The sequence below is a fragment of the Corvus kubaryi genome, unplaced genomic scaffold, assembly GCF_017639235.1.
Source record: "Corvus kubaryi isolate FWS band 111438036 unplaced genomic scaffold, C.kubaryi_AGA036_p1.0 37383, whole genome shotgun sequence".
NCBI classification, from domain to species: domain Eukaryota; kingdom Metazoa; phylum Chordata; class Aves; order Passeriformes; family Corvidae; genus Corvus; species Corvus kubaryi.
In genome coordinates, this window is record NW_024581125.1 from 1,282,570 (window position 1) to 1,297,419 (window position 14,850).

Sequence of the window (14,850 nt, forward strand, 5' to 3'; positions counted from 1 at the left end):
TATTGTTTGCCTTAATCCTACAGCCACAGACACCTGCAGGGTACAGCCTTGGTTTGTATATTCTGCACTGTTTATGCTTTTGTTTGTGGAAATTCTTGATATTGAGGTAGGTTTTCTTAATCTCTGTCCTGTGCAGCACCTAATGTTGTGGTGTGCTTGTGATGAGGGCTCCTTAATGGTGTAGGAACACAAGTTATTAGGGATGAGTCCTGCTGTGAGCTGAGATTTGCATGAAATAATTCTTACTCGAGGGATGAGCGGGGAATTTGCTGTTCTGTTTCTGAGCCTTCAGATTTGTTTTGAAATGTTTAGTACAGCTTGGAAACGCAGGGCATTCTTTGCAACGGTTTGGTTGGAGGGGTATGAAATTTAAACTATTTGTCATGAAATACTTAAATCCAAACAAAAGTCAAGGAATGCGTGAGGATGTGCCTATTCCAGCTAACGAGCACATCCTGCTTCTAAGGGTGAAGAAGCCCCTTGAGCAGATGGGAGCTGACTGTGCCTGTTGGCTGCAGCAGGGTGTGGCAGCCCTTGGTGAAGTGGGACAGCATGTCAGGATCTGAATTTAATACTGGAAATAACAATGACTGCACTGAGCTCCAGGCACTGTGGTTTTGGGGAAGGCAAGGAGCAGGTCCCCAGGCTGATCATGTAGTGTGGATTCACCTAGGAAAAGAGCTGCTGGATAACTTACACTGCATTTATTGCATTTAGTACCCTTTTCCAAGCTGCTCTCAGCAGCCAAATCGTGAAGAGTAAACCTCGTAGTGCTCACGTTTTTGAGCTGGGTATGTACACTCAAATACTTTTTTATTTTTCAATTCTCTGCTTATTTTATTCCACCCTGTCTGTACCTTCTTTGTGCTTCTGAGGACTGTTTGAAGGTACAGTGAGTCTGGCAAGGCGTCCTGTTGACCAGAGGAATAATGAGTTGGCTCTTAAACGCATTTGGTGTGTGGTATTTTATAATTAGCTGGGGGAACTTCCAGTGTTTAGAAAAAAAAGGAAATAGGAAATGGCAATTAGGCAGAACTTTCCCTCTCTGATCATGCATGCACTGCATTTCCATTGTTACTTACAGCTTTAAAACCCCTCTCTGGAGGGCTCTGTATTAAGTAATTCATCTTCGTTAACACTTCATTGGGAAGTGCGTGCAATTAATCGGCAACGTATAGAAATAATGGCCTGATTAATAGAAATCCAGTTCCTGAGAGCTGAGACTGGTTTCCTTTACAAGTTTTACACTTGCTTGTGATTGTTCTTTTCAGGTTCAGTAATGATATATATTTATCTGCCTCTTGATCTGCGAAGGCAGGATTGAAATCTGCTTTGTGAGAGAGATAACGAAAATCCATACGTAGCTCTTCTGCTCCTTCTGTGCCACTAAACAACCAGAAATGTGATAGTCTTAATTGTTGCATGTTTAATACTGTTAATAGGGTAAGTTCAGAAAGAAAAGATTTTAAAAACCCCAAACAAAAATCCCCCCAGCACAAACCCACAAAACCTCATGTTCTCACATCTTTTATTAAACACAAAATGTGTTTAAACACGCTTAAATATCGCACAGAGCTGAGCTGTGGAGTGATCTTGGTCTAAAAGCTGCTGCTGTGGTTGGGCTGGGGGGAGTGGTTGGGTCTAAGCCAGTGTGGGGTTCCCCTAAGGCATCAATTTTGGTGCAGATTGTTGTGTTTTGAGGATCAGCATTAGCCTGGGTGTGCTGATTTATTTGCTTTGGGAGCTTGTTTGGAGAGCAAGTTGGAGGTGTTGGCTCTCAGCATGTGTTTCAATGCATTGGTTTTGGTAGAATGGCAAGTTTTGAAGCTGGGAAACAGGGTTCAAACTGGAACTAATTCCAGTTTAAAAAAATAGGGGCGAAGAGAGGAGTTTAGGGTGTGTTAGAGGATGTGTTTTATCTCAGTGTTGTAACCTCAGCTGTGAGGTGTGTGATGCTAAGCTGGAAGCCTTGGGGGCTTTGGGGCTTAGGTGAGGAGATAAGAGTTGGTTTGCTCCAGGAGAGGAGCCTAAATGCCTCCCCAGTGCTTAGGCCAAGCTCCATAATCCTGGCTTAGGCTCCGTCACACCAGGGGCCCTAAATGGGATTTGTCATTTTTGAGAGAGGCAGCAGAGTGCCCAAAACGCGCTTTTAGCCCCAAAAGAAGCAATCCCAACCCTGCCCTGGGGTTGTGGCTGAGTCTCTGTGAGCCAGGGGACAGAGCAGCTGCTCCAGCTGCTGGGGTTGGAGCTTCCTTGGCTGTTCCCAGGCAGTCCTTGTTCCGCATTCCTTGGAAAGACAGGATCAGGAATAGGACGCGGCTGGAGGCTACGACTCCTCTCGTTTTATCCGGGTGTCCAAAGCAGGTGTGGGGTTCATCCCGAGCAGCAGCACAGCGTTCCCTGTTAGTTTAGCCCATCTCTGCAGAGGCACCACCATTGTAGCTGTTCTGTCTAACATGTGTCTGGTATCTTCCCCTAACTGTGGTGTGTGAGTACAGAACTCTCCTTCCCCTAACATCCCACGTGTGCTCTGAGAACTGGGCTTCCCTTGAGGAAATGCTGATTGACACAAGAAACAGATTTTGGTGACGGGACACAACCTTGTTTGCGTGCAGCTGTCCCACTTTGCCTTTCTTAGGGACAATTTTCTCACCATTATTTAAAATAAAGGTGGTACATACGGGGTTTTAGCTGTGTGTATCAACCCCAGGATGCTTCATGTGGGAGTTAGTGTTTGTAATGCAATTGCTGGCTTTTTCCCACAATATCTTTGTTCTTTATATATATATAAAATATATATATATAAAAATAAGGCAAGTACATGCCTTAACTTTAAGTAATTCCTAAGTGTCTGCATATAAACTCCAGTTTATTCCAGTCGTTGGTTAATTTGCAAAAGACCTTAAGGACACCTTTGGGGTTTTTTTCCACAAGCGAAGCCTTTTTCTGTTTTGCATTTTGTACCTTTGCTGCCTGTAATGAGCTGCTTTGTGTGGCAGGTGGGAGATTCAAGAAGGAGATAGTAGTTGATGGACAAAGCTACCTGCTGCTGATAAGAGATGAAGGAGGCCCTCCGGAGGCACAGGTGAGCCCAAAGCCTCGCTTTCCTTGCTTTTCAAAACTTCCTTTGAAAGAAGTGGCTCTGCTTTGTTCTGTCCTGGGTCCTTCTCATGCTCCTGCTGGGAGAATTCCAGCATCACCCTCAGGTGAAAAAGATTTTGTCCAGCGAATGGGTGGGATTTCAGTTGCAATGCATGGATGAGTGTGGGTAGCAAATATTTGGGATTCTGACTGAGACCGTGCAAGTAAGGATATAGAGTTCATTTACACTGAATTCCCAAGCAGTGTGCTTCCCCTGGTGACACATCAGGATTTCATGGAAGCACAGAGTGGTTTGGGGTTAGAAGGGAGCTTAAAGCTCATCCCATCCCACCCCTGCCATGGGCAGGGACACCTTCCACTGTCCCAGGCTGCTCCAAGCCCCTGTCCAACCTGGCCTTGGACACTGCCAGGGATCCAGGGCACATCCAGCTGTTGCCACAGCTGCTCTGGGCACCCTGTGCCAGGGCCTGCCCACTCTCTGAGCCAGGAATTCCTTCCCAATGTCCCATCCAACCCTGCCCTCTGGCAGTGGGAAGCCATTCCATTCCCCCTTGTCCTGTCACTCCAGGCCCTTGTCCCCAGTCCCTCTCCAGGAGCCCCTCTGGAAGGGGCTCTGAGGTCTCCCTGGAGCTTTCTGTTTTCCAGGTGAGCACCCCCAGCTCTCCAAGCCTGTCCAAGCCATCAGCCTTGGAGAAGACACTTGTGGGTTTGTGTGCTTGACCCTTACTCTGTTTTGAGTAAGAGTTTGCTCACGTGCTGCTTAAATCACCTCAGACCCAGCCACCCTTTCTGCAGGCTTGGGCATCCTCCTCCTCTTCTACCTCTCCTCACCTGCCTGCTGGCAGGATTTCCTGAGTGTTGGCTGCTGCTGGCCTTGCTAAGCTCGGCTTTTCCGGGAGGGATCAGCTCCCAAACAAGCAATAATTTAGCATCAGGAACTGTGCTGTCGCCAAACAGCTGAGGGGGAGCGGTGCCAGCAGCAGCAGCTTGGGTTTCAATGCACCACCACAGCTCCAGGAGGGTGAGCGCGTGGGGGGAAGGTGCCAGGACAAAGGGGAAGAGAAAGGACGTGGAGGAAATGGAGGCTGAGAGAGACATCCTGGAAGGAAGTTCCAGGACAAAATGAAACGAGTGTCGCTGGCACATCTGCAGCCGTGTCAGCAGCAGCAACAAGGAAAGCTCTGTCTGGGGCTGGCAGGGATTTGGCTGAAGCACCCCCTAGTTTCCAGCCTGTGATGCTCAGAGAGCGTTCACTCATCTGAAAATGTAAATAGTGGAGGTGTAAAGGTACATGGAGCAATCTGAGATGGTTTGGTGCCCGAAGAACTGGGTTTGCAGAGCTCACAGGAGCTGGCTGCAGACTGATGAACAGCATGGGCTGTGCTTCTGGTATGTGCCAGGAAAATTTGGGGCCTTAATTGCTGTTGTCCAGTGGAAGGTGTCCCTATCCACAGCAGGGGGTTGGAATTGGGATGTGCTTTAAGGTCCCTTCCAACCCAAACCATTCTGGGATTCTGTGGTGGCTGAGATTTTTTTCTCCCTCCTCATGATTTGCTGAAGAGGTTTGAGGTGTCAGTGCTGTCTCACCTTTCAGCACAAGGGTTTCCTGTAAATTCCCTTTGGAGTTTTTGCGTGTAATTTTAAGTTACATGTCTATGAAAAACTTTAACCTGTTCATTAATTCCTGCAACGAAAAGTTTGCTTGTGGGTTCAGGAATAATTGGGATTGAATTCCAACTGCAGTAAGGAAGGAGCTCACATGTGGAGTTCCTGGCACTGGGCCGTGGGTATTCCCCAGGTTACTGTCCCCTTCTTTTTGGCAGGAAGGGACAAAAACCAAACTTCCCTGAAGACTCTTTTTGTAGGTCTCTGATCTCTCCTTTCTTTGCCTAAGATAAAATGGTTCAGAGATGAAAATAACTCAATTTCCTTTTGTAAAACCAAATTAACCTACTGACTGACCTACAATGAGCTGCTGCATGCAATTTTTTAAATTTAAAACTTTTTTTTTTATAATTTGGTTTTGGGCTTGCCTTGATTTAACAGCTCTGCTCATTCCCAGTAATAAGTCTGAGAATGGATTTTTATACCAGCAGCTGATTTATCCTTGTTTCAAGCCATTCCCTGCACAACACTGTGGGTAAGACATCCAGGGTTTCCAGACCTTGTGTGTGTTTCCCAAAATTCCTTTGGTTTTCCATACCACAGGTCTGATACCCACAAAGATTAAGCTGCATTTCAATATGAAAAGAGAAGTAAGAAATTACTGGAAATGTTTTTTGTCTGGAGGAACTGTGTTGTATAAACCTGTGGAGTGCTTTAAAATGATCTTTATTAGAAGGCTGCTGTACACACTGCTCAAACATTGAGGGTTTAGAGAGACTGTTGCCTTCCAAATGGATGCCTTAAGGATATTGCAGTTGTTGGGCAGAGTCCTTGGCATGATGCTGCTGAATCCAGTCAACAAAAACCATTTTATAATGAGACCCAAGCCCACATTACCCAAATAATGAAGCTGTCTCCAGTTCCTCTGATTGCATGTTCTGGTTTGAACAGTTCACATTTAACAGTGTGGTGGTTGACCTTATTCTGGCAGAGACTCTGCTGTGTGTAACCAGTCCTATCCTTCCCCTCTGGAAGATTGTTCTCCTGTCTGTCTTGCAAACCTCAAAACATTCCTTATCTATTTTTACACCAAAACAGCCCAGGCAGTGTTTGGTTTCAATACAATCATCATGAATATGCAGAGCCTTTCCCCAGTGAACCTCCCTGCAGCCCTCTCTGTTCAGTGTGTCCCCTGGCACGTTGTAGTAATAACATAACAAAGAGCATGAAAATCCCCTGGCTGAAGCTTGTTTCCATTGCTCTAAATTTGGGTAGGAATGGAGTCACTTAGGGAAAAATAAAGGCAACGAGGTAAGCTGGAGGTTTTTTTTCTTGACACCCTGTTTATGTTAAATGTCTTCAAACAGTCTTACTTCACTTGTGAGCTAAAAGCTTCTCACTTGCATGGTGACTGGGGAGCACCTTGGCTTGGCCTGTGCACCTGCATGTCTCGTGGCAGGTTCCTGATGCCAAGAGAGAGCAGTTTGCTCTTACACTGGAAGCAGAACGAGGCACTTGGTGCTGCTGGCTCAGTTGAGAGTGTCTGTATGGTGAAGAATGGGGAGTCTCAAATGAACAAGACATGGATTAAGATGTGAGAATTCCTAGCAATGCCTGTCCTGGCCTTACCAGCAGCATCACCATGCATGCATGCACACAAATCCCAGCATGGGGACTCGGTCAGCACTGGAGATGAGCGTTGCTCATTTCAGATGCACAGACCCAGCAATCTCGGCCTGCCTGCTGTGTTTTCTGTGAACCAAACTCGGTGTGCACTGGCAGTTTGGTGACACACCCCAGTGGAGAGGAGATGCTCTTGTGGGGAAGGAAATCCCTTGTGTATCCCAGATGCCCATGGCTTGCAGGGTGTTGAGATTCATCATTTTAGCAGCTTATCCCCCTTTTGAGGCCTTGGTTGTTGTCTGTGAGGTTTTTCTGGCGTGCGTCTCCCTCGCAGGAAGGTAAGAACGTTTCTCTCGTGGTTTTTCTTCTTTCCCCCTCCTTGCTGCTCTTCTCATAGTTGGCCTTTTCCTTTTTTATCCTGCAGTTTGCCATGTGGGTGGATGCTGTTATCTTTGTGTTCAGCTTGGAGGATGAAGTCAGCTTCCAGACTGTTTACCACTACTACAGCCGCATGGCCAACTATCGCAACACTAGTGAAATCCCCATGGTACTGGTGGGCACCCAGGGTAAGTGCAGCCCTCATTTCCAGCCGGGTTTTTGAGACCATACTGACTCTTCCAAGCTGGCAAAGCCGTGTCCTGTCCTCTCCCCTTTGCTGCAGGGCCATGGCATTGCAAGGACTGGTTTGAGGTGGGAGACAAGTGTCCTGGCAGTGCTGTTGGAGGAGGAGTGTAGGACTTCAGCAGTGAAGAAAGAGGGGGAATTTAGGTTAGATATGTACAAGAAATTCTCCCCTGTGAGGGTGCTGAGGCCCTGGCACAGGGTGCCTAGAGAAGCTGTGGCTGCCCCTGGATCCCTGGCAGTGTCCAAGGCCAGGCTGGACAGGGCTTGGAGCAGCCTGGGATAGTGGAAGGTGTCCCTGCCGTGGCAGGGGGTGCAGCACAATGCATTTTAAAGTCCCTTCCAACCAAAGGCTATTCCAGGATTCTATGACTTGCAAGGAAATTTTAAATGCTATTTTCAGTGCTTGCTGGTTGTGGTGGTTTTCTTGCTCAGCAGGGAGATGCCCTTGTTGAATTTGGGCAGGTGAATCAGTTGTGTAGGGAATTTCTGAAGTCAGACCAGTTTCCATGTGCTTGGCAGTCTGGAAGGGTTCAACATCCTGGCATTGCTGAGAGGCAAAAGGATGAGAGGTGGAAAACCTCCAGCAGCACGGTAGGAAGCAGAACTGAACCCTGGCCTCAGGCTGTGCCTCTGGGAGACCTCTGTAAATCGAGCAGAAATGCAGCTTTCTGCCACCTGAGCCAACCTCTCCCCCCCCTCTTCTGAAATAGCAGCTGTCCTAAGGGAAATATGGCAAGGGAAAAGTACCCAAAATACTTCAGCTTCTTTGGCATCTGAGTGGTCTTTTGAGTATTCTCTGCCTTGTTGTGCCAGTGTATCCCGTTAGTATTTCACCAGTTTCCCATACTGTGGTTGGTTTGGAATGGACTTGGAATAGAACACAAGAGTTGGAGCTGTTCTGTTCCTGACCACGTAGATCACAGAATTATGGAATCATTAAGGTAAAAAAAACCCCTTTAAAATCATCAAATCCAGCTGTTCCCTCAGCACTGCCAACGCCGCCAACTGAACCACGTCCCCAAGTGCCACATCCACACGACTTGTAGATCTTTCCAGGGATGGTGACTCCAGCACTGCCCTGGGCAGCCTGTGCCAGGGCTGGGCAACCCTTTTGGCACTATTTGAGGCTGTTTCTTCTCATCCTGTCCCTTGTTCCTTGGGTGCAGAGTCCCCCCAGCTGCCCCCTCCTGTCAGGGACTTGTGCAGAGCCACAAGGTCCCCCCTGAGCCTCCTTTGCTCCAGGCTGAGCCCCTTTCCCAGCTCCCTCAGCTGCTCCTGGCTCCTTTTAAGTTCCTTCCCACTGGAATGTCTCTTTCTGAGTGTATCACCAGGTCACTGTTCCGTGTTAGAGGCAGAACACAGGTGGTGTGAGTTGTTCTGTCATTTCAGTTTTGGCCATCCTCCTTTTTAGTGTGTCCCAGTGGTTTTGGTGGTGTTGAAGCTTTTTGCTGTTTCTTCAGCCATGTGGTCAGGGAGCAGTTAGCCTTCCCCTGCCTCCTGCCAAGGGGTGACAGTGCAGAGGGGCTGTGTGGGCAGCAGGGAAGGAGGAATCACAGCCCAGCTGGGGGGAGGAAACAGATGATAAGAAGGAAAAGGGGAAATAGGAACAGAAAAAGTCTTAGGACAGCAGAAGCTCCACCAAAAAGCAGAAAGGAGCTGCTTTGAAGGGGCCACGTTTTGGGTTTGAAGCTGGATTTGAAAAAGTGAAGGGGAAACATTTCTCCAGCTTCTTTTTTTTTCTTTGTGCTCTTCTGACACTGGGTATGGTTTGGGATATGGTTTTTCATCTCCTTCCTGTTCTTTCCAGGAAAAGAAAAGTTCCTTTTCTGTCACAGCACTTGATGCAAAGGGGATTTTTTGAAAAGATGGAAATAATGCTAGTTCTAGGAATAAGCATCAGGAAAAAACACAGCTTTTTGTCTGCGTTTGACAGCGAAATAAAATATATGAAATACATAAATACACTTGTTAAAATGCATATTTGAAATACACCTTTTTGATATCAGAGAATCCCAGAATGGTTTGGGATGGAGGGCACATTAAAGCTCATCCAGTTCCAGCCCTGTGCCATGGGCAGGGACACCTTCCACTAAGGCTATGTTGCTCCAAGCCCTGTCCAACCTGGACTTGGTTTTATCAGGTATTTTTGAAAGGAGGTGTGAAATGAAGTCTTTCCCAAAATATTAACGCTGGCCCAATGCTTCCTGGTGTTCTCCCCTGACTTGCAAAGCCAACTCAGTGCCCCGGCCTGACCCACCTCGGAACAAGGAGGCAAATTTCAGGAAGCTGTGGTGGTCTGGAAGTGAACCCTGTCAGTTCCTTTCTGGTTAAATGTTATCAGCGCCCTCTGCTGATTAAAAAAATCAGGCTCCTACTTGTCCCAATTCCCCCTTTATTTTTGTTAATTGGATCTGGTGAGAAGGTAAGGGCAGTGTCAGGTTGAGGTCTGGTCCTGTCATGCGCAGGGCAGAGCCTCAAATACGGCTTTGCAAGAGGCATTGACTCCTTATTTAGGTAGAGGTGATGCTTTTTTCCCAAACAACAAAGGTATTTTGCTGCTGTGGGCAGTTTTGCAGATTTTAATGAAGACTTGCTGGGCAGCTGTAAATGCTGAAATTGGTGCCTGTTGTAAGATCTCAATGATCTGGGTTGGATAGGGCCTTGAAAATCACCCAGTGCCACCCCCTGCCACGGGCAGGGACACCTTCCACTATCCCAGGCTGCTCCAAGCCCCGTCCAACCTGGCCTGGGACACTTGCAGGGATCCAGGGGCAGAAGAGTAGCATGGTAATCCTGGGGGAAAAAAGCCTCCTTTCCAAGATTTGTTCATAAGATTATCACTTCAGATAGTATCACTTTTGTATACAGAGTTCATCACTGTGAGGGAGTAGCAAGAAAGAAGCTTCTCCTTCATCTGTTCTGGTGTAAGGTTTTTTCAGCTCCTCTGGATAAGCTCTAGAAAATGAAATTTCTAATCTTCAGCTTTCATGGAAAGAAGATCTTGGAGAGAATTGCAAAGTAGGACTGTTTAGAAATTTAGAGATTGTTTATATAATTTTGAGCAGCTTTGCAGTATGTTCCCACAAAATCTCATGGTTTGCCTTTACTGCAGGGATTGAGAAAGTAATTTAATAAATTCTGTTTTTAAAAATAGTCGTGTTTTGTACTTCACACTCCAGTTACTTGTAAGTCACTGATACTTATAGAGGCCTAAAAATCATTTGGCGTGTTTGTAGTAATCACCCACTTGTTTCCTTAAATATGATTTACATCAGAACTCGTGTTCTTTCATGTGATTGTGTATTTATTTATTTTTTTGCAACAACTAAGCTAAATGTATATATTTAAGGAAAGCAAAAAGCATTGGAGGGTTTTCCCCCTGAATTTAAGAATCAGTGTACTGGTACTTTTAATAAGAAAATGTAGAATTAGTGATGTGCACCCTGTTTCATGGTTTGTGTTTAAACTCCCTGCTTGGCTATTGGTCATTAGAAAAGGAGGTGGCCTCAAGTTGCGCCAGGGGACGTTCAGGTTGGATAATTGGGAAAATTCCTTCGCAGAAAGGGGTTGTGAAGCATTGGAACCATCCCTAGAAGTGCTCAAAATCCACATGGATGTGGCACTTGAGAACATGGGTTGGTGGCGACTGTGGGGTTGATGTTACACTCGGTGGTGATCTCAGGGGTCTTTTCCAACCTCCACGACCCTCCTGTGACTCTGTGAATCCCAAGGTGGTGTTCCCAAGCGACCTTTAACGAGTGTTTTCCCCCTGTCGTTGCGCAGATGCCATCAGCTCCACCAACCCCCGCGTCATCGACGATGCCAGAGCCAGGAAGTTGTCGAATGACCTCAAGAGATGCACTTACTACGAGACTTGTGCGACCTACGGGCTCAACGTGGAGAGAGTCTTCCATGACGGTACAGCTGCCTTTCTTCATCCAGCACATCACTCCATGCTCTAGCTGTTCTTCTCCATAATGGCCCATCTGGGATAGCTCAGATATTTGCCTGCTTAGTTGAAGAAAATGCTGGTTTTTAGGCTTTTTTGTTGTACCTTCTTAACTTGAACACACCGCGCTGATGTGTTCTCCACCAGCACCTTCAGTCTTAACCATCTTAAGCTGGTTTTAATCCTTACTTAATTTTCAGTTTTCTTTGGTGCTTGCTTTATTTTAGCAAAGTTTTTTTTGGTTTGGTTTAGTGCTCGTGGAGAGGCCGAGGGGCTGTTTGTGCAGAGTAGCTGAAAATGGCTTGTTCAAGTACCATGGTGTTCACGGGGTGTTAGGAATTGAGAGAGAGGTTGGATATTGGGAAGAAATCCTTCTCTGGGAGGGTGGGCAGGCCCTGGCACAGGGTGCCCAGAGCAGCTGTGGCTGCCCCTGGATCCCTGGCAGTGCCCAAGGCCAGGTTGGACATTGGGGCTTGGAGCAGCCTGGGACAGTGGGAGGTGTCCTGCCCATGGCAGGGGGTGAGATGGGATGAGCTTTAAGGTCCTTCCCAACCCAAACCTTTCTGGAACTCTTTGAGAGCCTTGTGTTGTAGGGGTTTTGATCCTTGTGGGTCCCTCCCAGCTCGGGATAGTCTATGATTCCATGATCCTGGAGTTCTGTGTGAGATGGGCTCTGTGCCCCCTCTAGTGGAATTTCAACCAAGCATCCCGGGGCTTGGCTGGCTTCTCACCAGTCTCCTTTCATGGCTGAACGTGTGTCAGCCCCTCAGAACAGCAGTTTTTTGTGTCTAAAAACCTTCTTAATTAAGTTTTAGTACTTCTCAGAGCTCCTCAGTTCTGGGGGTTTTTGTTGCCAGCTTCTCATTGCAAAAGTCCTGCTATGTCTGTGCCTATGTGAGGCAGTGTCACGTCAGCACCTTGCAGTGGGGTGTAAAAAGACACTTCAAATTTTACAAAAAAAGGCAAAAATTTCAAAATTTTGCATGGAATAAAATGACAAAACATTATAATGTTTACATGGAGGAAAAAGAAAACCGTTGTAATTTTTACATGGAAAAAAAAGAGACCAAACATTTTAAGTTTTACATGGAAAACCATGATGTGCACCATTTTTTTACCCATGCTGTTGATCAGATTTCAGAGAAGAGCGTTTGAAGCTGCATCTTCTTGCTTTGCTCCCTGTTTTCTCTTGAACTAGTTGCAAAAATTACTGTTTTGACTGCTTAGATTTTCTATATTGATTAGGAGTTTCAAAGAGCCATTAGGGGGTTTTGTTAGCACATTTATTTTTGAGTGCTAGCTATAGTTAGACTGTTGATTATATATTCCAAGTCGTGGCATTTGTGGCTCTGTCTACAGTCTCCTTCTTGGTTTGTTGGGTTTTTTTGTTTTTTTTTTTTTTCCTTTCTCAGAGCTTTTGAGAGAAGTTTCTTGGCACAAAGCTAGTGTGAGAAACTTGTAAGCTTTCAGGAGGCTCATTTGTCTCTCTGCTCCATTTTGGTCATAAGAAAGAATTGACAAGGATCATGTGTTTTAAGAAAGATCAGGGTGTGTTGGTTTACCCCCGTGGCAGCCAACCAACTCTTTAATATTTGCCAGCTAATAGGATTAGAAATGCTTCTGTGTGAATGGGTTACACTTGCCAGACACGTCTGGGAGCGAATCCAATTCCTGATAGTTTTTGCTGTTTATTTCAGCAGGAAACAAAGCAACTTCTTAACCCCGTTAAGTGAGGGGGTGTGAATGAGCAGTGCAAGCTGTTAATAGGGAGCACTTGGTTGAATGTCCCTTGGTTTGTGCTGCTCTGGGGCGTTCAGGTTCAGTGTAGCTTTAATGATTTTTAGTGGCTTCTTCAGAGGGTTCACATTAGTTGGGCAACCTGGGATAGTGGAAGGTGTTCTTGCCCTGTCAGGGGGTGGAATGAGATGAGCTTTAAGGTCCCTTCCAATCCAAACCAATTCTGGGATTCTCTGAGAGTAAGGGGGGGAGAGGGGGGAAATCCTATCTGAGGATGTTCCAGCCCACAGACTTTTATTTAGCACACAGTTAGTGGGTTTTGACACCAATTCCTAGTGTGGGCTGCTTTGTCTGCAAGCTTTTTCTGAAATCTATTTCCTTGTTTCTGTGTTGTGCCTTGCTGTGATGTAGACCTACCCTTTTGGAGGAAGAAATTGGAAATGGCACTGAAGAGCCTTTTACTCCTTCGTTGCACACACATTAGAAATTAAATTTCTAATTTGTCCCCTGCAAGCAGCTACTGAACTTAGTGGTCATCTGTTACGATTCTTCTGTGATAACTCATTTCCCATTTTCTCCACAGCTGAGTGGTGAAATAATTTAACTTGAATGATTATTGTTATTATGAAAATGCTACTTTATTCTTGAGTTAAATCCAAATACCTCATTTCCACTGCTTCATTACAGTTGATAAGCTCACTATTGATTGTAACAGAGATGGAATCAGAATCACTTGGGCTGGAAAAGAACCCTTAAGATCATCAAGTCTGTTGGTTCATATTTTGCAAGAGGAATGCTGAGTGAAGTCAAAGCCAAAAATCCTTCTTCACATTCTGGTGGTTTAGAGGCTTTTTTTAAACTTTCAGCCATGTCCCACTGAAGTGTAATCTCAGATACTGTTGGGAGTTAAAACCTGAATTTCAGGCTGAAATAAAAAAGAGAAGTTCCATGTTTCAGGGGCTTAGCTTAATAATGTGCCCCACAGTGGATGGAGGATTACAAATCCTTTCTTAGTTTTTGGTATTCTGAATAGTTGAACAGGGGAATTGCATTTTAAAGATGAGATAAATGCTAACAAGATCTATTTTGCTTCATATTTCCCAATTAGGAATTAGAGATTTTTTTTTCCCCTGCTTATCAGAACAGATTCTATCAATGACACTGGAAATGATTATTTTAATATTTTTTGTCAGCACAGTATTGTAATGACTGTGTACTGCCCCAGGATGCCTTTTTAATGATTTTAGCCTTCTTAAATTAGCTTGATGTACCATTAATGCATGAGAATTGCTTTTATTTCTGTTCACAGTGTATTCATAACTACACATCTTGCCCTGCTTTACGTTCGGGTTTTCTCTGACCCATTTAACTGTGGGCCAGGCAATTCTCTGACATCACAAAGGAGAAAATGTTCAAATATTTAGAGGATAAAATTCTACCATCAGCATCACGGGGTGTGAAACAAAAGGGTTTGAGTCTAACTTGGATTCAGAGTTGAATCTGTCTCTGTAGCCTAACAGTTCAACCAAGGAGGTTTTACCTCCTCTGGATGGCTGTAACACCCAGATTTTGAACAAAACTTGCCCAAAATAGCAGTAAACCTGTGAATATTGAGGCAGGAGTTGCAGTATGTGATGGCAGAGACCACTGCTGCCTCACAATTTGCACTTTGCTCTGGTGCCATTATTTTTGGTTGCTTTATTTGCAAATTAACTAGGCTTTTATTAAAGATTGTGTCTGCTCTGGGTAAAAAAATTTACCAGAGAAGTATTTTATTTCCAGATACAAATAATATTTCCGATGTGGTGTTGAAAAAAGGTGTCTGAGAACTTCAAAGCACCATTTCTCTATTAAGGGATGGAAGATGACAAATTAATCCTGGTGACGCCAGCTTGAGGGGAAGGGCTGTCACTTGCCATCAGCATTATCAAGTCAGCTTTTATAGATGTGTTTTCATTAGGAAATGTTAATCAGCCTAATGGGAAGTAAATAAAATCTCGGTGCCATCCCGACAGCTGTTTTGGGAAGAGCCGACGTTCACTCGGGCACTGGATGTGGCCGGAGGGATTCTGTGCTTGGGGAGCAGGGGGCTGGGCTGGGGGGGGGACCCCAGTGCGGGCAGAACGAGGCAGCAGTTCCTTCGGATCCAGGAATTCCCAGTGTGGGGCAGAACGAGGCAGCAGTTCCTTCGGATCCAGGAATTCCCAGTG

General features: G+C 45.7%; 1 protein-coding gene across 18 annotated transcripts in view; it reads left to right on the top strand.

The window, feature by feature from the left end:
- AGAP1 (ArfGAP with GTPase domain, ankyrin repeat and PH domain 1) overlaps positions 1-14,850 on the top strand; it is a 313,696-nt gene that overhangs the window by 112,259 nt on the left and 186,587 nt on the right. For 11 of the 18 annotated variants that reach the window (XM_042035324.1, XM_042035326.1, XM_042035330.1 and 8 more), the window contains 4 exons: positions 3,000-3,085; positions 5,983-6,018; positions 6,755-6,896; positions 10,738-10,872. In XM_042035324.1, coding sequence (XP_041891258.1) covers positions 3,000-3,085; positions 5,983-6,018; positions 6,755-6,896; positions 10,738-10,872 — 399 coding nt within the window. The remainder of the gene's footprint in view (positions 1-2,999; positions 3,086-5,982; positions 6,019-6,754; positions 6,897-10,737; positions 10,873-14,850) is intronic. The other 7 variants (XM_042035331.1, XM_042035325.1, XM_042035327.1 and 4 more) reach the window with 1 other exon arrangement.